This window comes from Miniopterus natalensis, chromosome 8 (assembly GCF_054644295.1).
Source record: "Miniopterus natalensis isolate mMinNat1 chromosome 8, mMinNat1.hap1, whole genome shotgun sequence".
Taxonomy (NCBI): Eukaryota; Metazoa; Chordata; class Mammalia; order Chiroptera; family Miniopteridae; genus Miniopterus; species Miniopterus natalensis.
This window is the reverse complement of record NC_142088.1, coordinates 6,594,138-6,621,995: the sequence shown is the minus strand read 5'-3', so window position 1 is coordinate 6,621,995 and position 27,858 is coordinate 6,594,138. Positions and strand designations below refer to the sequence as shown.

The window sequence follows — 27,858 nt, the reverse complement described above, 5'->3', positions numbered from 1 at the left end:
TGGGAACATTTTGAAAAGAGTATGACTAGCATATCAGCTCCTGCATAAGCTAAAGGTTGGCTCTAACATCATGAATTCACAATGGATACTAATCTGTAATTAAAGAATTCCTTTTGTAAGGTGCAGAGGGACACGTGCCATTTCCATGGTTCTAACAAAACTCTTTTACTCACCCAGAGTTCAATGTGCATGAAAAAATGTCCTCTGTGTTCTCTTCTGGCCTTTCAAATGCAAAACCAAGGAGCAGAGGTGGAACAAGAGAAAGATCATGCCATCGAGGCCTCCCTAACTTAAATACAACCCACTTTTATCTTAATTTCTGACTCAAAGACACCCTCCGCAAATGGATGAGATAGCGAGGGTGCAGATAAGCACGGCTGTGGTCCTCTCCTGAAGGAGTCTGCGCGGGGGACTTAGGTGCATGTATGAAAAGACAATTCGGAATATTTTTGATCAGGAAAATAGTGTGATCAAAGCCATGTTTTACAAAAGCAGGATGGTGCTGTGGAAGTGTAGGAGCTCTCCAGCCTGCAGAGCGGGGCTCAGATCCCAACACTACCCCTGATGGCGGTGTGACTCTCGCTTAGTCCATTGACTTCTTAGGGCCAGTTTCCTCATCTCTACACTCTATCCAGAAAGGCTCCAGGACAGACTGAGATTGCCTGCAGGTTAAATAAGATCATGAACTGAGAATAATACCTGTCATACGCTGGTTACTTAATACGCCACAGTTATAATAAATGGACTGAGAATGGGATCATCTAGACAAAAATATGGTCTTCTGGCATTACTAAGATAAAACAAAACGAAACCATATTTAGGCCATTAATTCTTATAATGTCTGTCTGAAGTGTTAACATTATGATACTTGCTAGTTTCTTTGAGAGCTAACTCATGCCAGCCACAGTGCTAATGCTTTATACATTTTCTCAATTAATCCCCTTTTTAAAAAGATATATGTCCCCACCTGCCCATTCTCTTAACAAATATCCTATTATAATATTTCATCCATTTTAATTAAGATGTAGATAATTCTGATAGGATTCTAACCTGTATTTTTAATACATTGTTTTAACTTTAGGGTTTGCAGGACGGCCGGGTGAGAAAGGAAACAGAGGCATTCCAGGGTTACCGGGTTTAGATGGACTCAAAGGGCCACCTGGGCCACCAGGACCACCAGGTATAGCGGATTTGCTAATGGAAATAACAGGTTTTAAGTTTTCCTAGATCTAAATGGAACAAAAATGTGTTTCTAGACTTACTGGTATGAATACAAATTCCACTCCAGTAGTCTTCCCACAGAAATCTGCTTCTAAATTAAACCAAAATGAAGGTGTGTGTAGTCAGCCTGTATTAACTAAAAATATTAACATACACAAAGTTTCATGTTTGTACTAAAAAATTTATTTTGAAACTGTTAATATGTATTGTAAACTTTACCACAATATTATAATCATAGAAGAAAATCAGATAATGCTTTTTAGAGGTTTTCAAATTTGCCTCTTTCTATTTTAAACAGGTTATTGAGTTGGCAAAGTAATTTTTAAACAATTAAAGTAACCCCTTATTCTCTGTGATCCTATCAATAACAAAGTATATTACATGGCAATAAAATTTCAGTACAGAAATTTATTTCTATCTGGTCACAGGGGGCCCACTCTTTCCTGCTGGCCTTGGTCCTAGGATGATCTTGGTGTTCAAAATCCAGGCCTACTAATTCTAACTTTATCTAATTTTACATTTCTGGGTCCTCAGCCTTCTCCTTATATGAAAGCAAAAGGCAGCTAGCTAGCTGGCCTGACTGCTCTGGACACATGCATTCATACAAGCAACAAATATTTACTGAGCACCTGTGTCCAGAAACTATGCAGGGTGTATGACTGTTTATTTGCTCTCAAGGCCCCAGAGGAGATCCTGGAAGCAATGGGCATCCTGGAGAACCAGGCCCCAGTGGAGTGCCAGGAAGCATGGGGAACATGGGGATGCCAGGTAATGTGTAAGATCCTGTTAAGAGCTAACAAGCTCATTATGAGTCCCAATTCTAGATTTCTTGTATTATTTGTTCTAACTTTCCACATCTTAGAAAGTTGGTGTAAAACAACTAGGTTTATTTCAAACAAATGTACTATGTGCAACTAGAACACCAGTGAGAAAAAAGTAAATATTTATATTGTGTAAAAGTCATCCATTAGGACTACCTGATACATTAGTGATACTGAAGAGTCAACTTCCTAAAAGAAAGGTGGTTTGTGGAAAGGGCACTACAAGATCCCTGTGTTTACCTACTTTATCTGATTTCTTTTCTAATTTCAGGATCCAAAGGAAAGAGGGGAACTGTGGGACTCCCAGGTCTCCCTGGAAGACCAGGCCTCCCAGGTATTGATGGTCTCCAAGGAGATAAGGGAGAGCCAGGTTATTCAGAAGGTACAAGGCCAGGACCACCAGGACCTAAGGTATACAGGCCACTGAAGTATTTGCATTTCGGAGTGAGTCTTTTAAATACCAACTAGTATATGGATTCAATGTAGGCGGAGAAAATTTTAAATATTATTGTATTTTTAGTTAGTTGTGTGTTTTTTTTAATCCTATCTTCACAACTGAGGAGCTGTCTACTTCTTAATTTATTCCCACCAGTTTCAACTCCCAAGAAACTCTCATCATTGTCCCTGCAATTTAAGTGTGCTGCCAGAAGGAGGCAGTGATCAGAGGCTCACGCAATCTGACAGGGCAGTGTTTGTTTTTCCTGTGATACAAAGTAGCCAGTCTCTGCTATGGATTCATCCCACACAGACTTAAAAAAATAAATTTCCAAACCTTGTAATCAAACAAACTTGATTTATTAAACTATGATAAAAGATATAAAATAAAATAACTTTAAAGCATCATCAAAAAGCAAATAAAATCCTAAGATACGTACATTTATCTTAATTATTTCAGAACTTTAATTGTTTTCATTCCATTACAGAATGAAATTACAGAAATTTATTTTGTCTCAATGTTCTCCTTGCTTGTGCTATTAACTAGAGGTTGCATTTTCAAAGCCCTTGCTAGCGTGTTGTACCAAGTAATAACCAAATGTTTCCATGGGGCTCAGCTGGTTTTTTTAGGGTTATTTCCTTCCAACCTTCCTGTGTATATGTACAATAAAAGCCAGAGCTAGATCAATAGAGAATGATTAATAGAAATTTCCATAAGCAGGGGTTTTAACATTGGATTCCACGTGCATCCCTAAAGTCTGTGGGACACCAAGAAGTCTGCTAATCTTCTAAAACTGAATGTAAAATGAATACAATTCATTTTGGGCTGGGCCCCACAAAACATGTAGCAGTCCTGTTCCCAGCACCTTCTACAGAGTTGGCACCTAGCACACACTCACTATGAATTGCCACCTAACCAGCTAAATAAAAATGATAATCATAATTAAATAAATGCAAACAAACATAGTTTCTACTTAATTCTGATAACATACCCTGCTTATATGAGAATTTTAAAGGTGTTTGACTGAATTTAAGGGAGAACCAGGATTGCCAGGTGTCATGGGAAAGAAAGGAGAAAGAGGGCCACCTGGGCCACCTGGATATTCAGGGCCTGCTGGGCCTGACGGAGCCCCTGGACATCCTGGAAGTCCCGGCCACCCAGGTGAGCATCGTCTTCACAACTCAGAGCTGGAGGCATGACACCTAGCATGGCTCTCACCTCCTAGAATCGCCTCTGTGGACAGAAAGCAATTTAGGCTTTTGTACTATAATTGCTTTTATTCAACTTTCATCTTCAAATTCTGAGACACTAAGAAACAGCAAATTTAATCAGGAGGAGCCTTATTTACTGATCAGCCAGTTTGGTGAACTGAGGATCTAAAAAGCTGCTCCTGTAAACAAAACTTCTGAGGTGCTGCCTCAAGTTGTCCAACCTAAAGACATGAAATGTTAGTCCATTACCCAACCTTATGATGGTTGTATTAGTCTTCTAAGGCTTCCGTAACAAAAACACAAGACAGAAATTTATTTCCTCACAATTCTGGAGGCTAGAAGTCTGAGATCAAGGTATCAGCAGGGTTGAATCCTTCTGAGGCCTTTCTCCTTGACTTACAGAGGGCCACCTTCCCCCTGCGTCGGTCCTCTGTGCCTGTGCCCACATATCCTGTTCTTATAAGGACACCAGTCATATTGGAGTACAGCCCACTCCAATGACCTCATCTAACTTAATTGCTTCTTTAATGACCTTACCTCCAAGTACACTAATATTCTAAAGTACTGAGGGTCAGGACTCCAACGTATAAATTAGCAACAACTGAATTCAACCCATAACACTGTTGTGATTTTATTTTTTTCTGGCATGTCTCAAGGTCGAATTTTGGCTTTCTTTCTTTTTTGCTTATAATTCAGGTTTCAGACTTTGTTTTGCTTTACTGAAAACAACTGCTAAGCGACTGGGTTGCAGCTTCAGGTCTTACCTAATGATACTATTTTAAATTATCTTTTCAACACTAAAAGGTCCCTTGGATTTGCTGCTAATCCCCAAGCAAAGCAATAAATCAGATATCAAGTGGGCCACATGCTTGCTGTATGCACAGCTTTGAAAGTGACTCCACACTTTGCTGTGCCTCTCTAGGGAAATAGCACCCAACACAACAGCCTGAGGTGACTGAACACCAGCGCGAGCACAGGTGACTGACAACCGACCATTTCAGCCAATTGTAACCATTTATCTCTTGGTGTGTTTTTTCCTTTCCCTCTCTCTCCATTCATAGGAAGGCCAGGTCCTGACGGTGAAATGGGGTTGAGAGGAATGAAAGGCTTCCCTGGATTCCCAGGAACAAAAGGCCCTCCAGGTTTCCTTTCTCTCCTTTGTCTATTGCCCTTTCCTGAGGGAAGTAGTCTCCCCCGAGTTTGAACTCCCCCTTCAGCTGTATCCCTGAGCCACAACCGCTCTTTAGAAGGCAGCTTCCAGTTACTCATCCTCAGGCAGAAATGCATCGGTATTTACACCTAATTCAGAGACCTGCCAACCTAGCCATTCCCAAGTGGTCATCCTCGTGATCGTATCAGTCTGTTCACAGTGTTCCTTGTGAAGTTAGCTTCACATAACCACGGTTCTGAAAAATAAACACCTGTACCAGAATTACTTACATCTGGCACATGAGGCCATTGATCAGAAGGAAGGCCTCTCTTTGAATGGCATTTTTTCCCCAGGCCCTCCAGGACTCCCAGGAAATCCTGGACCCATGGGTATGCGAGGTGACCAAGGATGTGATGGGATTCCTGGTCCCCCAGGAGAAAAGGGAGAAGCAGGTACGATTTGCTCACTGTCTTAGATTCACTAGTTTTATTTTGCATGAAATAATTAGTAATTAATAATTAATTAGTAACTTTTCACTGCTCTAGAGATTTTTCTCTGGCAGAACGGATGGCCTTTATTGTGTTCTGGGTGTGTGATAATTAAAATTCCTTTTCTTGTCAAAGGGAAACTGACCAAGCAGAATAAATTATATCTGTATAATAAAATTAACCACATATAAAATATTAATATGCCAAAATTACCTCCTTCAGGTTTTCTGGGGGCACATCCAGGGCCAAAAGGGAAACCCGGTGCTCAAGGTAAGCAGTTCTTCCTTCCTGACCCTGGTGATTTGATATGGTCAAGGACAGAGTCTAACATTATGTGCTTGAAATATAAAATAAACTTAACATATGGAATTAAAGAAGCACCAGTGGTAACACAGGGTATTTATACTGTTCGTATTCAGATAAAAACGCTTAATTATTATCATCACAACAAAGTGAATGAATTAGAAACTGATCCAATTTGGGGATTTCCTGCTCTGAAAGTCTTTAAAAATAAAATGACTTCTTATATATTTGCTCTGTTGTTGCTGTGGCTTAAATGCACCCGTCACTTCCTCAAAGGATGAAGGTGGGGATGGGTGGCTTCTCACTGAACACCTCTCTCTGCTCTGCTGAGGTGTGGTCGTCACGCCCACTATGTTATCTTCATAGGCCTGGTTCTAACCCCCAGAGCCAGCCTGTGGTTCACGCTCCTGCTTGTAAATTCTCTTAACATCCCGGACCTGACATTTTACTGAGCATGTCGTTCAAAGCACACAGGCGTTTTTGTCGGACAGGCTGCCGTTCTGACTTCCTCGTGCCAGTGTTTCATGAGATAAGCAGCTTGACTTTTTTCATTTTGTAGAGAAACCTGCCAGAAGAAATATTAGCTTATTTGTGCCTTTTATTGACCCTTCTCAGCCATAGGGCCTGTGGATAGCACTATTTCATTAGCAAAGATTAGCCTAAATCCTACTCACAAGAACCAGCAAGAAGTAGCGTGATGCTCTGAGAAATTCAGAGGGGCAGGAACTTGCTCTTGCTACCAGCTCAGCTGTGAACATAGACAAAAGCTGTCCTTTTCTGTTTGTTTCTGAATAGTGTGATAGTCCTTTTGGTGGAGCTTGATGTCCCCACGTCTCTCACACCCTCCCCCACGAACACGAACACAAAGGCTTTCCCAGTCAAGTTCCCAGTCAAGTTTTAGAATTATGGCCCAAAGGAGAATTTCTGTTCATTTTCCTGGGCTAAGTTCCCAGTTTAACTGTTTGGAAATCCTTAGCATTTAATTGGAAATAACATTTGATATAAGATGATCACACTTTAAATTTTAAAAAAGCCTCAAAAAATAACAAATAGCCTAATTCTCTAAGTAAATGATTATGCGCCTCCAGTCCCTCCAGGATAACTAAATACGGAGAAGAGCTCGTTGAGACTTGGAAGGTATGAATCCTTTTCATTAGTTTATTCTCTCAAATCTTAAAAAAGAAACCATATTGTAAAACAAGGAGGAATTTGAAAGGACTTGGAGTATACAACCCAAGACAGCATCTTGGCGCCTCAGACCATCGCCAGACCGTTGGGCAAATACAGCATTTCACAGCGCAGAGTGAGCTGAAGTCATCTAAACACCTTAAAAGATAAATTGTGGGCATGGAAGAGCTAAAGACCATGATAGACGAAGGGCTAGAGAGCCGCCATCCGCCCATTTTACTTCCACCGGCTCTCTGGGTCTTGCCCTCGCATAACTTCCCGGCCTCCCCCTGTGCCACCAGCCGGTCCCACCCCTTGTCTCCATCAGATCTCTCTCCTGCTTTCCTGCCACTTGCTGTTTCTAGAATCATACAAAGATGGGAGAGAGGAGGAGGTTTATTTTCCATTCCTACAACATCTTCCCTTCGCGAATGTCAAATTACAAGTTCTTGAAGGTTCTCTGCGATTAAAAATCTCTCTCTTCAGTTGCGACCTTGGGTGGTGGGGGGTCTTCTTTGGTGAATCCAAACCTCCTGCCGCATCATGCCTCGCGGAGGAGGGCTTGCCATGTGGGGGAGAAGTAGCCAGAGGACAGGGCCAGGATTACAGCCTTGCTGTCCCTTTGTCTGGATTGAGCCGGGCGACCCCTCGAATGCACATGTCATTGCCGGGAAGCTTAGCTTTGCGCGCTCTGCTGAGTCAGACCAGCGCGTTAGACCTGGCACATGCTTTTCCATCTCGCTTTTCCATTTATTATCTCACTGGATCCTTAAAGAACTGAGCTAGGTCAGGTCCTACCTTCATTTTCAAAATAAGAATGTTAAGGTGAAGTGGTCTGTCAAGATCGAATGGCTAATCGGAGGCAGAACTGAGTCGAAACCTACATTTCTTTTACCAGCATCATATATGTATAGTGAATCTTAACATGTTTAAGCAAAGTGTCTACGTTATTAGAGATAACCACACACTCTAACTCCCAGTGTAGGGGCATTAGGAAAACTTATAAAACCTCTCTGTTTGCAGGAGCAAAAGGAGACAGAGGAGCCCCAGGCTTGCCCGGCTTCCCTGGCAGGAAAGGGATGGTGGGCGACGTTGGGCCGCGAGGACCCCCTGGAGTGGCAGGATTCCCAGGGCCACCAGGCTTCCCTGGTGCAGTCATCCACGGCCAGAAAGGAAACCGAGGTCCACCAGGCTCAAGAGGAGACCCAGGTAGAGGGTCTACTTTTAAATACGTTAAAAGAATGAAAACGATGTTTAACATCAGGAGCTTTCGCCCTCCCCCTCGTGTGCCCTCGTTGCTTCTTTGCCCTCCGGTCTTCCCCGTCTCCCCCCACCCACCGGTTCCCAGACAGAGCGCACGAAAGCTGTTGGTATTGTTGAGGCCGACTGGCCTGTCTGACAGATTAGTAAATGCCAAATTAATCAGCCTAATAGAGAGAGATGCACCCGCCCACCCACGAGCTCCTGCTCTGTGTCAGGTACCGGGCCAGGCGCGGTCCTGCTCGCACAGACCTTCGTCGAGGAGAAACGGTTCTCACCCTGCACCAGGCGCCTCACTGGTGGTGTCTTCTTCTGTCTTGGCCACACACCCATCATACTCCCAAAGGGGAGACTGCTCTGGGTAACGGTCTGGTGCAGGGTTTGCACTTCCTTCAAAGAATCACTGACCCGCCAAGCTCCCTGACGAGCAGCACTGACGGGCTCTTTGTGAATTCAGGTGAGCCTGGTCCCCCCGGACCGCCAGGGAGTCACGTCAGAGGCATAAAGGGAGACAAGGGATCTATTGGCGAGCCGGGCCCAAGAGGCCCACCTGGAACCGTGGGAGACCCCGGGCCACCGGGTCCTCCGGTAAGTGTGGGAAATCATTCTGACTTCTTATATTCTTCCAAATCGATTGCCAGGATCCCACATACAAGAGGCAATAAAAGTTTCCCATCTGTGGTGCTTCTGTGCCGAGCACTCGAGAGACGACAGAGCCCAGAGGTCCAAAGAATCAGAGTCGTAAGCGTTGGACGGATTTGGCCTCTAAGAGGCCTCTAAAAGTGTGGCCCACGTGGGACCCTTCTTTGTGTCATTCCTGACCTTTCCTTGTTTTGATTTTAAGCAATTCCAGTGATGGAAACTTCAAAAAACACCTAGGAGCTTGGGATCATTCTAGAAGACAACATAATTTTTCTCTGCTAAAATGCTTTCGAAATTATGTGCTCTGTCCCCTAAAGGTCTATCTATTCTCTCCCCATGACATACTTTCCAGTGTTTGTAAATACCTCCCATTCCCTTCCAAATACAGGAGTGAGCAAAAGTAGGTTAATAATAATAATAAATACTCTAACTAATTAATTAATAGTGACGCAAGAATAAACTCTGTAAACCTACTTTTGCCCACCCCTATATTTTCTCCACCAATAAATACCTGTGTGTTCTTCCAAATTCAATTTAACCTTTCATCAACCAACCCTGACTCTATTCTGAATATGTCCTAGGTTGTCAATATCTCTCTTAGAAATGCAGACCCTGGACAAAAAGCACCCAGGAGTGAGAACTCAGGGGTCTGTGGAGAGCCTGGAGAAGGGGAGCCTCACTATCCTGACATCGCCACTTTATAATCCCACCTAAAATCCACGCGGGCTGCTCGGCCCCCAGGACACCATCGTGTGGGCCCACTGAGCTTACGGTCAATGAAAGCCCATGTGCCTTTTCCTCGGGAGCTGCTACTAAGTTCTCTTACCCTGTCTGTTGTTTACTTGAGACTTAAGTGCGGGACTTTCCCTTTTATCTTTCTTAGATGTCATCTTGTTCAGTTAGGCTCACGCTCCGGGTCTACTGATCTCTCCCAGCTCAGCCCCTCGCTCGGCGCCTCGGCATCTTCCCAGCTCTCTGATTCCTCTGTTTACATCGCATTCTTGGAAGCCGATGAGGGCATCGGAGTTCTGGGTCAGGAATCATGTTGCTCTCTTAAGATCTCTTGGTATTTGGTTTCCAAAATCTACCCTTTTGAAACCTTTTTTTTAATTTTTTATTTGGAGAATTAGATATCTCCCCTTCTCCAGCCTTAGGTATCTCTCATGTTCTCCGCGATTCTTTGAAAGCGGCAAACACTGACCCTGTGATCACATCAAAGTTCTCCCAGGGACACTGGGCTGTGGAAAGTCTGGTTTAGAAATGTGATCGCTCTTAAATCTCCTGGGGGCTCCGAGGTCTCGGCTTCTACGTTGGCACTCGAAAGGGAATTCTTCTCAACGGATGTCTAAGCTGGCGGAGTGCCTTCGCCAGCTCTCTCCTTGCATGGAAGAGCTCCCTCCCTACCCGAGGGCTGGCTGGGCACCAGGCCTCCTCCCTGGTTACCTCTGCCAGACCTCAGAAGCCTGGGAGCCCTGGATCGGATGGTCTACTTGCTCTCTCTCCTTCTTTTAACCTCACACCGTCTTATCCAAGCGATAGGACCCCTTCTTCGTTTGGTCTTCTTGCTCCAACGACAGCTGGCTCAAGGGGCAGTCTTGTTCTGGGCATTTTTCATGTTCATTGTTTTCCAGTAGCAACATCCTGTCTCAATTCACATGGATGCTGTAAGAGTAGATTTAACATACATTCTGACATATGGCTCTTTTCGGAAGCCCTACCCCTCCCCTCTCCGCCTATGCCTTTGCTTGGGCATCTCCTGGCTGCAGGAGCAGTTCGTGTGAGCTTCATACCGAGGGAGCGTCCCCTCCAGTCCCATCATTGCCTCCTTGCCCCGACCACCCCTCATGATCCCATCCCTGGACGCTTTACCTCTTCTACCACTCTGACCAGGAGTAATTATAGCTCAGCTGGCTTAGTTAGAAGGATGGTGGCGCTGCAATTCAACAGTTTATTTTTGCAAGAATGACAAATACGAATTTTATCCTGGCAATCTGGCGCTTGCTCTCCCTATAAGGTTATATCCAATATTCACACAACGTTCTTAAGTATCGGGAGTTATGTTTGCTTTTGGGCTTAAGGTTACTTTTTATTTCTTTTTTATTGAAAATGATAGTCCTAAGATGAGGTCTAGGTGGCAGAGGAGTTATAGGAGGTGAAACGCTGGATTGGAAGGTTAAAATGATGCCTCTTAACTTCAGCTCACTCTTACCCAACATATTATATCCTGTTTGCTTTAAAAAAAAAATTGCAGTGAATGTGGTGATTTTTAAAATTTGTCTGTGGTTCTGCTCCCACTTTTATTTGAAATATAGGGAGGCCCAGGTATTCCAGGTCTGCCGGGGCCCAGAGGCCACCCTGGATTCCCAGGATTTCCAGGCATGAAAGGTAATGTTTTTGTGTGCTGCCCTTTGGACGCAAATACAATGACTGAGATTCACATTTTAGGGCTCACACATGTTTACTGAACTCCCAGGGTCACCCCAGACAGTTAGGGTTGGTACAAATAAGCCCTCCGTGCTAGAGAAGAAGGAAGATTCCACCAGCAGCCAGCCCTGGGGACTTAACAATTAAAGCTATGCCTTAAAGGTGGAAACTATAGGAAAACTAAACAGAAACTGTTAAAGAAAGAAACATTCTGGTGAGATATTTAGAGGTATTGAGAGGGGAGATTCATAAAATCCAGTTCTCTTAAAGTATGTTCCATGAAACGTTCAGTTACTCTCAGATTTCAGAATAAGACCATCTAGCAACGGGCACTAAGAAGTTTGCACTTTTTTATTTAGAAATTTTTAGTTCTCAAAGGGAAAAATATTTAGGCTTCTTCTGGCGTATATAAGTAAATATTAACACCGCCCTCAAGTTCTGGTATCAAGTGGATACTTCATAGTGCAGTTGCCAGTTAACCTTTGCTAATTGTTTTATTGTATTTCTTCTACGAATTTCATAGTTAGTATTAAAGCTTTTCTAAGTAACCAGGTGTAATATCTACATCATGTCAAGATTTTTATGAAAGTATTTATCCAAATCAATGGTTCTTGGTTTGGTACCGTTAATTCATGTCAAAGACTGGGAGAGAAATCTTACCACTTTGACAGTTTCTATCGAAACAGATATTCTATATACTCCTGAGAGTTCCTAACATAATTAACTCTGGAATCTTAGTAAACCCCCAGTAATAAGCTGAGAAAATAGATAACTACAACAACCAATATAATTTACCAGGAAGTGCTAGAATAGATTTCAATGTCACTTCATACTTTACCTTAAATATTACATTGAATTGGTTTCTGAACTTAAATAGCGGACTCTTAGAAACTCTCCCCCTTCAATGCTAAAGTACAAAATCTTAATGCTTACTTCTAGAATGTATTTTCAACAGATATTAAACATGACTGGTTGGGTCCAAATGAAATGCCAAAACCCATGTGAATATCATTGCTGTCGGCTGTCACAGAGCGTATAACCTTGTCATAACTTCCAGCCTCTATCCTTAGTCGATCACCAACCTGAAGAGCTAGGAGACCTATTGTTCTCAGTAGAATCACATCCCCCGCCCCCCCCCCCCCCCCCCCGGCCTTGTTTTTAAGGAGAGAAGGGTAATCCAGGATTTCCGGGCTCAATTGGACCTCCAGGGAAAGCTGGGCCAAAAGGACCCCCAGGTAAATATTATCTCCTTAGTATTGCCCTCCATGAGGAAAGGCTAGCTCATCAGTAAAGCCGTCATCTTCTTATGTTCGTGTCAACAGGTCCACCTGGAGACCCTGGCACAGTGCAGATCATCTCCCTTCCAGGAAGCCCAGGGCCACCCGGCCGAGTGGGAGAGCCAGGGATGCAAGGAGAACCTGGGCCACCGGGGCCACCGGGAATCCTAGGTGCGGGACTGGCAGCATTGACTTGGATCATGAGGAAGTGGTGGAACCAGCAAAAGATATTTCACAGGAAATGTTACACATTATAGTGTTTCTTTACAATCAGTTTCAGAACTGAGCTCATTTTACTCGTGACCAGCAAATACGAGACCTTGAATCTATCGAAAGCTGCCGTGCATAGTATAAATTTGAGCAAATACACTTAAGGGCACTTAGGGTTTTTTTCATTAAGGTAAAAGTATTATATCTGTCTTCTCTGACAACCGTTAATCTTAGAGCTCTATTTCTAATTGATTGCCTGAATACATCTGACTTCTGGGTATTGATACTTTTCTAACTTTGTACAGCACTTGGAAAAGTAGTAAATACAAATGGATGCTTAATCTTATGAAAGCTTTTCAAAATATTAGTGTATGGAAATTGAACTAACCCCTTTATACAGGTTTAGCATATTGTAAGTCTTCTGAATGGAATTATGCTCTAAGTTGGCTTGAATCACCCGGGAGATGGCATATTACTTTGATCAATACAAGGGCATAGTGAGTTCTGGAACAGCATAAACCAAAATGGCAGCACAATTGTAAAATGCTGTATTTCATACACTTGTAGTTCATTTTCAAGGGGCTTTTTCCCTGGGGACTAGGGTGTAACAACTTGGATGACCAACTGTCCCAGTTTGCACAAGGCTTAGAGTCTGCTCAGTTGGCAGAAATTTCATTGCTGAAACTGGGGAGGTCCCAGGAAAACTGGGATAGGGGACAGCCCTACCTTTTATCCTATATGAACTATTCAATACGACGCTGACTCTTTTTGGTTTGTTTTTATTGGTGTTTTTTTGCGTAGGACCCTGTGGGCCAAGAGGAAAGCCAGGCAAGGATGGAAAACCAGGAACGCCGGGACCACCTGGAGAAAAAGGCAACAAGGGCTCTAAAGGAGGGCAAGGTGAGCGGCTGGCTTGCCCCACCCCCCCCAGCGCTGTTTCAGTAGACGGAGGAGTCTCGCTTGAATATGTGGCTACCGCGATAATCTAGGCCTCATTTCTTTCTACCTCTTCACTGGGCAGATGTGCTCCCAATTTTTAGCCTGCGGACAATTATACCTCATGGAGCACTGATTCTGTTTTCAGAAAGGCCAGTGCTGTTTTTAATTTATAGGAGTACTTAGTTAATAATATCTACTTATAGGAGTGGTAACAGTAGAGAATATTGTCTTGACATAAATAGAGAGCAACTCCATATCCATATGTAGGAAAGCCGTGTTTTAACGGTGTCATTCTTGACTACAACCCAACAATTCCTGTGTATCTTGGAGAAAAAAGCCTCTTAAATATTTAGTCTGAACATAAGCTATATGTTCATCTGGATCCAAATCTACCTTCTGCAGAACTTTCGAAAGCACCTCCTAGAAACTACCTAGATGTCCCAACCTTATTTTTTAGAATTGGTGACTCTGTTAACATAAACTTCTGTGATTTCCCAACTTACTGATATATGCCCAGATCTACTATAATAAAACTACGAAGTCCAGAGATTTGAATCTTTAAAAATTCAAATATAATGTTAATATTATGTTAATTTCATAATAATGTATAATTTAGTATTGTCATGAGTGAAAGTTTTTCAAAGTGGTAAAAAAAAAAAAAGTCTTACTAATAATTCTATTAATTAAAAAACGTTACTGACCAAGTCAGTGTTTCTGAACGGGACTGCAGTGAGAGCAAAGGTGCTATATTGAGAATTAGTAAGTAGACATAGTCCTAATGCTATCCAAGGCCTCAGAAGAATGAGAAGGAGATCTCAGAGTGAAACAGCGTTGGTCTAACCTGAGCGCCTGGCCTCCCTTGGAAATGCAGACTACCCGTGGATCACGCTTATTTGCATAGTCACTCACCTGGGCTTCCGTCACACTTAGCTACTCACTTCTCAGTTCCCGTGCGGAGACCTGAAGGGGTCTTCTGCTTGGAGCCCGGTGTAGCCCTCCGTGAAAGTGGGCACATACTAGGGACCCTGAAGATGCCTTCCCTGTCTGATATATTTAAAACATGGCAATCTGACTTTGCAAGACGACTTGGAAGAATTTAGATGTGGCCTATTTTTAATTTCAAAGAATGAGCCATGGACCCAGAAGATAGGAATAGGTGGGGAGACTAAAAAATAATAATAATAATACTGGGGCTTTTCCAAATCCTCATGAAAAGTATTGACTTATAACTGGGACTAAGCTCGGGCACTGCCTGACCGCGTGGCATGGTTGGTTAAGGGGAAGAACGCCTCCCTTGCCTCGATAGGCAAAATATCCAAGTCTCTGCCTGTCCTCAGAACTATGAAGAACCATCACCCAAGTCAGGCCAGGGTGGGGGTCAGGGCGCAGTGGCAGTGAAATGGGTGGGGGTGAGGGGGGTGGTCAGCCTCCGGCAGTACCATAAACGGGATATCTGATGAAAAAGGGTCGTGACGGATGTGTGTTAATGAGTCTGCTCCAAGTGCAGAGGAAATACAAAGTAAAAAAGCACTTTGGCTTTTTAACTCATATAAACTCTTATCACAGAAAAACAGTCTTCTATTTTTATTTGCCTTACTAATTGATCCAAACATTCTTGACGGTTGCCCCTTTGAGAGGAACCGTCAGTGTTTTCCATGTTCATTGAAGCTGTGAAAGCCTGTGTAATTTATGTCTCCCTGGATAGATTTTCAAATGATAGATATTTGATTTCTTGCTCCCTGCACTGTAGGGTACATTGATCTGTGCATAAAATATGTGCATAGGGCCTACCAGAGGCAGACCCCTGTGCTAGGCCACCGGGAAATACCAAATAAAGACCTGATCTCAAAAAATCCATCGTAAGATATACATTTATACCTATAACAGGCACTGTGTGCCCTTAGTCAGCATTTAATAATATTGTTTGGACATTTTATAAGCCACTGTCCCTTGTGACTCCTTTCTGTATTTGGGGCTCAGCAGGCATACACGGGCATTTAAATCAGCCCTTTGGAACAACAGGCGTGAGGCTGTTTGTGTCACAGCGTGTGCAATGTGTTTCTCCAAGGGCCACCTGGATTTGATGGACTCCCAGGTGTGAAGGGGAAACCTGGTGACGTCGGACCACCTGCGGACAGGACAGCGATGAGAGGCTTTATTTTCACCCGGCATAGTCAGACCACAGCAGTTCCTCCGTGTCCGGAGGGAACAGAGCCGCTCTACAGCGGGTTTTCTCTTCTTTTTGTGCAAGGAAATGAACAAGCTCACGGACAAGACCTGGGTAATGTCACAGTCCCAGTCCCCACTCGCTCTGTCCCAAATACAGATTGTACTTTTATGGTCTGGGGTACTTCTCTTGGAAGGACCTTGGTATCTTACAGTACTTTTCTAAGAGAGTAAACAAAACATTGGCCTCAAGCCTAATTTTTATTCTGAAACATGAAGATCTTTGTAATTAAAGTATCAAAGGACATTCAATATCATTAGTTTCAGGGGTATAACAGTGAGATTTCATCTATCCACCTTACAAAGTGACCGCCACGAAAAGCCCACTCTCCAGCTGCGTGCGGGTGCTGACTGAGGCTGCCCCCTGGGCGTGGCAGGGCCTGCGGGAGCCGCTTTGGAGGGGTGTAGCCTGGGTGGGTCCTCGGGAACGCCAGGGTGGGGTGAACAGTGTCAGCAAGATTAATGGCCTGTCAGAAATGGCACCTGCCAGTGTCAGACCAGCTCGGTTAAAGAAAGGGGGGAATGGCACCTGCTAGCACCTCTGACAGAGGAGGAAGTGCCAACAGACCTGTCCCCCCAGCACACACCCTAAAATTAGTCGACGTATCACCTTCACATACGACCCAGGCGCTTTTCAAACTGCTGCGTCTGTGCCGGGACTCAGAGCGCAGCCTGGGTTTCCTACAGGCCTCGGGCTCCCCCAGGCATAAGCCCTGCTGGTTTTATGGGGGCTCCTCTTCCTGATGCAGGGCCCCCAGGCCGGGGCTCGGATCCCTCGCTCTCCGGGGGTGACCTCTGTCTGCGGCTATGATGTCCCTCCCACTTGCGGGTCACCGCATGGGGAGTGGGGGACAGGGTGGATCCCGACTAGACTTGGTCTCCGCCCCTCCTATCTGCTTCAATGTGGCTTTTCCTTTATATCCGTAGTTGTAGAAAATCTGTTCTGCTAGTCTCCAGGTCATCCTCAGAGAGGCTGTTCTGTGTGAAGTTGTAGCTTTGGTGTCCATGAGGGGAGGGGAGCTCAGGATCTCCCTACTCTGCCATCTTAGGCTCGGAGCCAGGAGCCTTGCCCTTGAAGGCAAGAAAGCGTGTCCTGTTCAACAAAAACATTTTTCAATTAAATCACCTATCTGCTTTTCATCTTAAAAGTGACATCTTTTCTAAAGCTTTATCCGGCTATCAGCTATTATATACGTATCAAGAGCTGGAATACTTTGAGCAAAAGCATGCTTCCAACTGACCCCTGCCAGCCCTCAAGCTCGAGACTGACCGGAACGTGCTGCAGGAAGAAGCAGGGGCCAGGGGAGGGGGGTCTGCCCGTTGGGGTCTGTGATTTCTAGCGTCACTAAAACGCCCAGAGCACGTTTTGCCGATGACTCTTTTGTGTTCTTTCTGCAGTTCTCGACACAGGTTATGTTTTAATTAGCCTCTACCGAGCAACACTATTCAAAATAACTTTATCTTGCTGAGAGTGATCCCCGTCTGATGTGTTATTAGGAACTCTTGGGAGCTGCCTGCAGCGATTTACCACGATGCCGTTCTTAGTCTGTAACGTCGGCGATGTATGTAATTTCGCATCTCGGAATGATTATTCGTACTGGCTGTCCACACCGGCTCCGATGCCCGCGGACATGGCTCCACTTACCGGCAGGGCCCTGGAGCCTTACGTTAGCAGGTAAAGCCCGATCCCTTAGCTCTGCGAGGGGACCGGGTGAACCGCGGGCAGCACATCACAGCGCAGAGCGTGGCGATGCCACCGCGTCCTCGGTTTCACGTTGCAGATGCAGCGTCTGCGAAGGCCCTGCGATTGCCATAGCCGTGCACAGCCAAACCACCGACATTCCCGCGTGTCCCCAGGGCTGGATTTCCCTTTGGACCGGATTTTCTTTCGTCATGGTAAGGAAAAACAAACAGCAAATTCATAGTAAAGACTGCCTGTGGAACCCTGAACGCCCCCCAAACGATGGGCCTGTCATCAGTACATGCACTATGTCACAAACATTTGCTTGAAAATCTGAAAATATACTCTCTTTTTTAAAAGCAATAAGCCGTTTTGGGTAAATAACGGAGCATTTGAAAAAATGGACTTCTCGGGAGATTACCAGCAAATTCTAAATAAAACATTTAGAGCTAACATAAGGCTCCAGAATAGCAGCTACAATATAGGTAATAAAATGTCTGTTTTTTTCATGTGGCACATATTTTATATATACCCTCCCTAACCCTATGGAAACCCTGCAAGGGTGGTTTCTATCATCTACGGATTTGCCAAAAAAAAAAAAAAAAAAAAAGAGTGATTTCCCCACGGTCTCACAACTGGTAAGGGGTAAGTCTAGGATGTGCACCCAGATCTGTCTGCTCCAAAATCTTCACGCCTTATACTGTTTCCTTTGACATTCCCATGAAGATGGGCGCTAAGAGAAACAGCCTTTTGAAGAAACATTCCCCGGATGTAAGAGCTAAGCGAAGAAGCCTGTGAACCGGCCATCTGTGGGTCAGGGCGGCGCACACGTAGGCAGTGGTGGCTCTTACCCTGTATAGCACCATTTCAGACACTGCTCCCCCCTTCACTCACAGATGCCCATTCCTGCAGTCGTCAATTCTGTACGTACTTATTGAACACCTGCCATGTGCCAGGAATGGCCCAGGCGCTAAGGACCCCAGCAGCGAGCCAGAGCTCCTGCTCTCGTGGAGCTTCTGCCCCGGTGGGGAAGGGAGGCAATAATCGAGAAGGCACAGTAACAGCAGGAATGAGTGCAGATGGTGAATGGTACTGTGAAGGACATAAGGCAGCGTAAAGGGGGCGGCTGTGACGGGTGGGGTCAAAGAGAGCCTTTGGAAGTTTTATTATTTAGGCAGATCCCCGAACGGCAAGTCACACGTGGGGAAAAAGAGCATTCCACGCAGAAGACGGCCTTTATTTTCTTTGCGATGACTGCAGCTCAACTTGGAAAGTAACTGGGGTGTTAGCACATCTGGGCTAAGAAGCCTAAGAAGTTTAATTCATGAATTTTTTTTCTTTCTTTTTTCCTTCTATCGCCACCATGCACAGAATTCTCATTCAGCTATTTTTATTGTGCTAGTTCACAAGCGCAGGCTCTGAGGGCGCCGGGCAAGCCCTGGCATCCCCCGGATCCTGCCTGGAGGAATTCCGAGCCAGCCCGTTCATAGAATGTCACGGAAGAGGAACCTGCAACTACTACTCGAATTCCTACAGTTTCTGGTTGGCCTCCCTAAACCCAAAGACAATGTTCAGGTAATTACTCAAAGCCAAGTTGAACCTATGACTCAGCTGCAGAGCGGTTGAAAGGCTGCCGCTGGTGGGTCTTCGTTGCCTGTGTGTTGATACGCTCATATTTTAGAAACCTTGAAGGCCAATAAAACCCTGTTTAGCTCGGCACTTCCAGCTCGTAAGGACCAACCGCGCCAGCAGAGGCGTCACTAGGTGTATTTCATATGTAGATATAAATTTATAGTAAATTATTGAATGAAACCATTAAACAACCTGCTAATCTCAATTTATTGTATTGGAAGACTTTTAAGACAGACTATTTTAAAAAATAGGGGTAGTTTTCATTACAAAAAGATGATCTGTATGTTTCCTTAGTGCTACCGAAATATGACTAAAATCATAAAATATCAACATATATACCTTTTCAGAAATACACCTCCTTTAATCAAGTTTCGATGAGCTACAATGTGCATTAATAAAGCTCAAACCCAGTAAGCATTCCCTTTTTTCTACAAATTGATGGTATTTTTTATTTTTATTTTTTCAGAAAACCTATTCCATCAACTGTGAAAGCTGGGGAGTTAGAGCAGATAATAAGTCGCTGCCGGGTGTGCATGAAGAAAAGAAGCTGAGGAAAGCAAAGCAAACAGGACTGTTCATTTTCGTCCTAAGTAACCCAGTAATGGTGCAGAGCATGCATCTGCTTAAGTGTTTTTCTCTGACCGAACAGTATCACTCTGTGACGCTTGGTACAAAGTTCGATGCTACAAGTACAGACCTGTTTGGTCCACTAAATCCCCAAGATTCGCCCCCCTTCGACCCCAGCGCCTGAGACTCAGGGGGGCCGTGTCAGCTTTAGATCCCCCACCTCCTACTTCCTAAGGCTCTGGCTTCTCAGTAGAGGAGATGGGGTGAGTGGAGTCTGAGGCATCGCTGATGCAGCCGGACTTTCAGGTCTGTAAACTGACCTAAGGCTTGAGGGAACCGGAGTTCAACTGAGGTGCAGCGACTGTCTAGGACTTTTAAGCATCCCCAGCACTAAAGCCAAAAGGGAGGTTCCCTGAATGGAATCACGATAGCCTTGGAAACATTGTATGGTTTTGTTTTGTATTCTTTAAGTGTTTTTGTTTGTCCAGTGAATTCATTTCACTGCAGGAATATGGCCTGTTTGTTCCAAGTAGGTACGATTTTTACCCTTAGTGAATTAATTTTCATAGAATATTTTTATACTTACACTGAAATGTGTCTAATTTTAGCTTTTCTGGTACCAGTACACCCACACAAATAACAAGAGAACGACTTATTTAGATGTGTGCTTTATCCCCACCCCTGTAAATGTTGGTGCATATAATAGAGTAGTTCAGTAACCCATGAAAGAACGTAAGGCATTTGTTGGCTAATTGGGCTCGGCATATTTTTCCTTTGCTCTAAATATTCTATTTAACTTGAATAATTAGAGATTCCCTTATTACTTCTCTAATTCTTCTTTGGTAAAAATACGTTTTTTATATTCTTTCAAACTATATTGGGAAAGTTTATTGTGTAAAAATCTTGATGTACAATTTGTATGGCTTGGCAGCTGAGTCTTAAAATTTGCTTTTCAGTGTGCTGATACATTCCCAAGGTTACTTCAAGCCATACTCAGGCACAGTGCTAAATTATAGAAACACTAAGAGGAAAAAAAAAGAGATTTGTTTCTCATCTAATATCCCGGGAAAGGTAACTTACTGTTTCTATTAGGAATCCTACATATCTGAGTTTACCTCTGTCCTAATATTTCATGATAATTCAGCAAACCTCAATAAAGGTTTAGAAATAAAACCTATGCCCAGGGAGAGCCCAGGACTTCTAGCTTCCTCTAGGCTAGCTTTTCCTCGGCATGGCAGAAGCCAAGGTCTGGACAATGTTATGCAAACAAAGATCTGCAAAACATTAAAAACCATTTACACTTGATGGTATTACTATTTGCTGAGTCTCAGAAGTCAGGCATCCTAAGAAAAAGCTCTGAAGAAGTTTCTTGATCCACCTAGGTGGAGTTGGTGGTGCTGATATTTAAATTCGGGTTTTATTGCTTTGATCTCAGTTGCTTTGGAAGTGAAGATGTGGCCCCAGAGGACACACGGTCCGCACCCTCCATTGCTTGTGTGACTGCTGTCAAGCCATTTTTACATTTACACGAAGAAGCGCTTTCTACTCAGATTACTTATTTAGACTCACCTAATACTAAGACTTTTTGCTCCAAAAATATCCTACTGTCCCAATTGTACTGTAATGGCACAGAGGCCTGACGGATCTCCACAAACCCTCTCCAGATCACTGGTTCTCAAAGTGTGGTCCCTGGGCCAGCAGCATCTGGGAACTTGTCACAAATGCAAATTCTAGGGCCAACCCCAGACCTCCAGAATCAGAAGCTGTGGGGCTAAGGCAATTTCCAATGCACGCTAAAGGTTGAGAAAAACTGCTCTAGACAAACCGCCCAAAGGACAATTCTACAGGCAGTTACCGGGAATAGCTGGCTACAACTGTTCCACCTGTGCCTTTCAAGTCCAAAATCACAAATGAACTTGAGGTTGTCAAACACTACGAAGGAAAAGCCCTAGATTGGTGCTAATGCCAAATGACTGGCCTCTGCTTGTCCCCTAGTCTCCTGCCCTCTCATCAGTGTTTAACTTCTGAGGAAGACAAGTGATGCTAAATTCCAATGAAGCCATATGAAAAGCTGCTCAGTCATACTTCTAAGGCTGAGCATTAAAACACAGCTCATGTACATTACTTCCCAGAGTAGTAGCTTTATAATCTATGAGTAGTTTATAAAGTTATGAAGATTTAACTTTGCAGATAAAATGTAAATAACTTCTTTTAAATGTGGGGCTTCCACTTTGGAATTTCACAGTGTGCTCAGAGGTCTCTCTTTTTGCAAGATACATATTATTAAGTAACTTATTTATAAAAGTATTACAATAATACTAAATTTGAATTTTATTGCTAATTTAACTTACAAAGATTTTTCTATGTATCAAATGTAACTTACTACTACTAAACGTAATACTTACTCTATAACCAAATAAAATATATTTAAAATATATTGATTATTTTATATATCTTGACAAAATTACAATATTGTAATATACTAATATTTCTGTAATTATAGCTAAAATATAATTTTATTGTGTTACCTAATAATAAAATTGAAAAAATTATATCTGGTCTTATTTTTTCACAATGGAAATAAATTTACTTTTTTAATTTTAAAAATATATTAACTGTAAAAACAATAGACTATAGAATTAGCACACTGTGGACACGTTTTCATATCCAGAGACAAGAACTAATCATTATTTGCACAGATTTACTACAGAAGTCAATGAATCCGCAATTGATGGACACTTTATTTTATTATGGACATGTTGTATATATTTCATACCACAATTTGTTAAAAACAACAAAAAAAGTTCTCTGTGGACCCAATGTCTAGGAAGAAGGAGAGAAAGAAAACGATTAAAAATGGGGAGTCCAGTCAAAAGGGGAACAGGCCAGTAGCGTAGCTGTAGAAGCAGAAGGTACAGAGCAAGGGGACAGCGGACACTGAGGTGGGGGCCTTGAAAGAAGGGGGACTTGGGGGACAGTGAAAGGTCACTTTGGAAGTTTGAACCTTGGTGACTAAAAATATAACCTTGGTATTACCTGCCCGGGGGATGGGGAGAAGGCCCGGCAGGAGGCCCGGGGGGGATGGGAGAAGTCCCGGGGTGAGGCCCGGGGGGATGGGGAGAAGGCCCGGGGGGATGGGAGAAGGCCCGGGGTGAGGCCCGGGGGATGGGGAGAAGGCCCGGGGATGGGGAGAAGGCCCGGGGTGAGGCCCGGGGGGTTGGGGAGAAGGCCCGGGGATGGGGAGAAGGCCCGGGGGGATGGGAGAAGGCCCGGGGATGGGGAGAAGGCCCGGGGTGAGGCCCGGGGGATGGGGAGAAGGCCCGGGGATGGGGAGAAGTCCCGGGGTGAGGCCCGGGGGATGGGGAGAAGTCCTGGGGATGGGGAGAAGGCCCGGGGATGGGGAGAAGGCCCGGGGATGGGGAGAAGTCCCGGGGTGAGGCCCGGGGGATGGGGAGAAGGCCCGGGGATGGGGAGAAGGCCCTGGGTGAGGCCCGGGGGATGGGGAGAAGGCCCGGGGATGGGGAGAAGGCCCGGGGGGATGGGAGAAGTCCTGGGGATGGGGAGAAGGCCCGGGGGATGGGGAGAAGGCCCGGGGATGGGGAGAAGGCCCGGGGGGATGGGAGAAGGCCCGGGGATGGGGAGAAGTCCTGGGGATGGGGAGAAGGCCCGGGGGATGGGGAGAAGGCCCGGGGATGGGGAGAAGGCCCGGGGGGATGGGAGAAGGCCCGGGGATGGGGAGAAGGCCCGGGGTGAGGCCCGGGGGATGGGGAGAAGGCCCGGGGATGGGGAGAAGGCCCGGGGATGGGGTGAGGCCCGGGGGATGGGGAGAAGGCCCGGGGATGGGGAGAAGGCCTGGGGATGGGGAGAAGGCCCGGCAGGAAGCCCTCAAAACACCCCGGGGACAGTCTCCAGGCAGGAAAGAGAAAAGCGCGCTTTTGTTTGTTTTGTTTCTGAGATTCTACCACCGGAGTCGGATGCCCTCACATACCAAAGCCTGTCTCTCTAACAGAATCAAATGGTTCGGGAAGATTAAGCGTCGTCGGGGTTCTGGGAAAAGGCTCTGAAAGGGGGGCCGAGTTTGCTTTTCCTGGGGGAGGGGCAGGAGCCGACACTCAACCGCGAGTCACGGAAAGGGGAGGGTGCTGGTGGGAACGGCGGGACCTCACTGCTGAAGATGCTGGTCGCGGATGGCTCACCCTGCTTGGTCTCCATCCCCCAAAACCAACCAACCAACCAACCAACCACTCAGGCTGGGAGCGTCCAATCGACCCGAAACGAGCCCGCCCTCACGGAGCCGCGCTCTGCCGGGACGGCCTCCGACTCCCCGGCCGCGTCCTCGGCACCGCTGCGCCCGGGGGTGGCGGCCTCTGCGGGCGGCTGGCGGAGCCGGGTGCCCGCAGCCTCCCGCCCTTCGGCTCCCGTCCGTCCCGCCGTCGGCGGGCGAGGTGCGGGTGCTTCCCGCGGGGAGCCCGGTGGGTAGATCCGCAGAGGGCTCGGGGAGCGGAACGAGCAGGGCTGCGGCCGGCGGAGGCGTCCCCGGGGCGGCCTCCCGAGGGGTCGGGGAGCCCGTCGGAGCCGGGGCGCTGCGCAGACGGGCGGCGGCCGGACGGAGCCTGAGGCGGCCTCGGGCTCACGGCGCTCAACGGTCGGGGCGGCGCTGAGCGGAAGGAGGGGTCACGGGCGTGCAAGGCCCAGGCCCGTACCCCTGAAACCCGTGTAATTTCATCAACCGACGACACCCCAGCGAGTTTAACCCGGGAAGAAAACCACCTGCAGAGCCGGCGACGCGGGCAGGCTCCCCGGCCCCACAGCGGAGTCTGACGCGCGCAGCCCCGAGAAGCCCCCTTTACCCGGCCGCCGAGCGGCTCCCTGCAAACACTGGGCCTCCAGGACCACACCCCCAAACAGCACGGGCGCCAGCCGAGCGCGCCCCCCGAAAGGCCGCCGCCCGGGGTCGGTGCCCCGGAAGGGATCCCGAGCGTGCGTCGCCCGGCGCCGCCCGCGTCACGTGCCCGCGGCCCCGCCCCCGCTACGGGTCCCCGGAGGGCCCAGCCCGGCCGTTCTCGTCGCTCCGGCCCGCAGCGGGCCGCTCGGCCGGTGTTTCGCCCGGGCGCCTCCGTGCGCTCGGCCAACGGCTCCAGAGCGCCCACCCGAGCCCCGGGAGCCGGCGGGCGGCGGCCCTGGCCGGGGACCCTCCAGCGGGCCCAGGGGTGAGTACCGACGTCTTCCCGGCCCGCGGCCCGGCGCCGAGGCCGAGATCCTGCGGCTGCTCCCTGGTGACCCCCGGGCCTCTCGCCGCCGCCCCGACCTTCCCCCGCCGCCCGCTCCGGCCCTGCGGGGAGCTGTCCTGCCGACGCCGGCGCTGACCTCCCCGCCTCCCCGCTCGCCGCCTCCTGGTCGCCACATCTGCGCTTTCTCCGTCTGGAAAATGGTTTGCGGGGCGTGGGAACCGGGGGTGCCCTGGGCTGGCCGCGGCGCTCTGCCGGTCGCCCTCCCGCTCCGCGGGCCCGGGCCCTGGCCGCCGCCGGAGTATGACCTTGAACGAGACACCTGCCGTCCTGAGACGTAGTTTCGTGGTGGTTCTGTTTTTGTTTTTACCCCGTGGAGGCTACGAGTTGGAAGCGAAAGGCCTTGTTGGAAGCCGGGGCAGCCGCGAGGGGCGCGGGTCGGCCCCGGTCGTGAGCACCATCCCTGCTCGCAGGGGTGGGGGCCGGGGACGCGCCTCGGGTCGATTCCCTCGCCGGAGCGGGACCCCGAGCGGGAGCGGGCCCGGGCCCGGGGCCGCCGCGCCCCGCACCTGGGTCTGCGGGCCGAGCCCGCCGCGGCGCGGGCCGGGCGCCTTCTCCCCGCAGGAGCACCGTCTCCGAAGCGCGGCGCCTTCATCCCAGACGGGAGGAGAAGCCCGGGCCCTTGCCGTCTGTTCCCAGGTGCAGAACCTGTTGTATCCAGGCCTCTCACCTGCGGGGGGGCTTTGAGCTCCGAGACCTTGGGTGTTTTCTCTCCCTTCGCGTGGCCGTTTCGCTAGCGAAGGAGATCCCCAAGGAAAAATCCCGTAGGAAAATGGGTTTGGGAAGAATGATAACCGTTTAGTTGTACTTAGTCTTTTTCCATGTAGTTAAATTGTGTGCGTGTGTTTGGGGGGATGCTGCTGTCTTTTTTGTTTCAAACGCTTGCGAGTTGGCTTTGCTCTGTCTTCGAGAAGGAAGCTGTGTTCTGTTCCTTCCTGCGCGATAGGGCTGATAGGGCTGCCTCGTTTTGAGATTACGAAGTTGGGCTGCCCCGTCCTCCCTCCTGGTGGTCAGACTTGTTTTCTGTGGATTCATAACCACACTTTAAAACTCGATAGTTTATATTTTCCAAGTTTTCAGTGACTTTTCTTAAGCTAAAATTAATCCTGGGTTGCTACACCCTGACTTTCTAAAACACACATTCTTTTTTTAAGTATAGTTACTTGGAAAGAGAACGGAAACAGGTGGCCTAGATAAAAACCTTGAACTAGATCCACACAATGGGTGCTGGAGAACCAGACTTTTTTTTTTTTTTTTTTTGTAATTGGGGAATTATATAAATCTTTGCAACCACAATCAGTTTGACGCAAGTTGTTTCTGTCACTCTGGAGCCAGGCTTTTTCTCTGGATCCCAGTGTTCTGATACAGAAAATGAGAAAGTCAAACTTGAAGCATCGTGTCCCAAAATTAGGACACTTTCCATGGGGGGGACATAACTGACTTGACTCTAGGTGGTGTATAATTGAGGGTTTTTGTAATAGTTTTTGTTATGTGCATTTAAACCATGGTTTAAGGTAGTGATGTAAAATTTCCTTTTAAAGGACATTTATTTAAGATTTTTAAAAGTTGAATTAAAGAAAAAATAAGTGTAACTAAGAGCAAATGTACTGTGTAATGTGGGTAAAGCCATGAAGTTGGTAAATTACTGATATTTGGGAACTACTGGGCCTAGAAAGTAATCTAAGATCATCTGTGATTCTGAGAGGAATTTTGTGTCCTTAGTCTTAGAATATCAGTACTGGTTACCTAGTAGATTCTAAGTGAGAAAACTTCTAGGATTAATATCTTAACTCCACATGAGAGGTTTATTTTATTTATTGCCAAAATATCTTTTAAAAATGACATAGTCTAATGAGGGAGGGGGGAAAATTAGATTGTGATTTATTTTACTTAAGCAGAAACCTAGTAATTGGGGGACAGTTCAGTGTTTTAAATCTTTGTAGAAAAGTTCCACTTACTCTTTTAATTTAAGTAGCTCAGATTGGCTACAGGAGTAATTTGGCTTTTTCCAGAAGTTGTCTTTTCCATGTCCACCTTTATGATCTAAGCCTGTGACACCTGACAAACTCAGAGGCTCTTGTAAGGTGAGATGTTGCTATAGGATGGAATGTCGAGACCCCTGGGATGCCCTAGTGGAAAGATAATAAGACTGAAATGCAGTAAATGGAGTGTGGAGAATAGCACACTTCAGAGAGAGAATGTTCCAGCAATTTGTGTTCCTTGTTTATTATTGTGAACTTCGGTTTGTTATGTCCCAAGACTATAATCCTTTTGAGATTCATCTTTTCAGTGTTATTTCTAATTTTAAGCTTTTACTGTGCTTCACATCCACACAAGTCTCGGAAGAGTATCTCATCTAGAATGATGCACAGAAATTGATAATAGAGGTTGCCTGTGGGGACCTGAGTGGTCGTAGGATAGATCTGGTAGAACACTATTTTCTCTCTATGTTCTTGTGTATTTTGTACCATGTGCATATATTATTGTTTTAAATTAAATACTGAATAAAAACTCAGCCGATAGATTTGTTCCTTCTTAATATGTATGTTTATATACTTACGTGTATATATATATATATAAGCATTGAGGTTCTTTTAAGCTTATACATACTTTTCATTTGCTACATTTTTCTAAATTCAAAGCAGAAATGATTGCCCTGGCAATCATTGCCCTGGCAGTGTGGCTCGTTGGTTGGGTGTCACCCCGTGCACCTGAAGGTGGTTTGTTCGATTCCAGATGAGGGCACGTGCCTGGGTTGCAGACTTTCAGGCTTGTAGGCTCCATCCCCGGTAGGGGCTGTACAGGAGGCAACCGATTGATGTCTTGCTCTCACATGGATGTTTCTCTCTCTCTGCCTCCCTCTCTCTACCCCCCCGTCCCCTCTCTAAAAAGCAACTAAAAAATTTAAAATTTAT

The 27,858-nt window shown here is 46.3% G+C and overlaps 1 protein-coding gene across 1 annotated transcript in view; it reads left to right on the top strand.

Annotated features, from left to right (window-relative positions):
* The window catches only part of COL4A3 (collagen type IV alpha 3 chain), a 104,727-nt gene extending 85,088 nt beyond the window's left edge, over positions 1-19,639 (top strand). The window contains exons 35-52 of the mRNA XM_087819969.1: positions 1,082-1,180; positions 1,900-1,989; positions 2,314-2,453; positions 3,513-3,639; positions 4,751-4,831; positions 5,193-5,291; positions 5,550-5,597; positions 7,821-8,006; positions 8,515-8,645; positions 11,012-11,084; positions 12,287-12,358; positions 12,446-12,571; positions 13,412-13,510; positions 15,618-15,830; positions 17,273-17,450; positions 17,557-17,671; positions 18,859-19,031; positions 19,555-19,639. Of these exons, the coding sequence (XP_087676095.1) occupies positions 1,082-1,180; positions 1,900-1,989; positions 2,314-2,453; positions 3,513-3,639; positions 4,751-4,831; positions 5,193-5,291; positions 5,550-5,597; positions 7,821-8,006; positions 8,515-8,645; positions 11,012-11,084; positions 12,287-12,358; positions 12,446-12,571; positions 13,412-13,510; positions 15,618-15,830; positions 17,273-17,450; positions 17,557-17,671; positions 18,859-19,031; positions 19,555-19,639 (2,135 nt within the window). The remainder of the gene's footprint in view (positions 1-1,081; positions 1,181-1,899; positions 1,990-2,313; positions 2,454-3,512; positions 3,640-4,750; positions 4,832-5,192; positions 5,292-5,549; positions 5,598-7,820; positions 8,007-8,514; positions 8,646-11,011; positions 11,085-12,286; positions 12,359-12,445; positions 12,572-13,411; positions 13,511-15,617; positions 15,831-17,272; positions 17,451-17,556; positions 17,672-18,858; positions 19,032-19,554) is intronic.
* Positions 19,640-27,858: the final 8,219 nt, after the last annotated feature.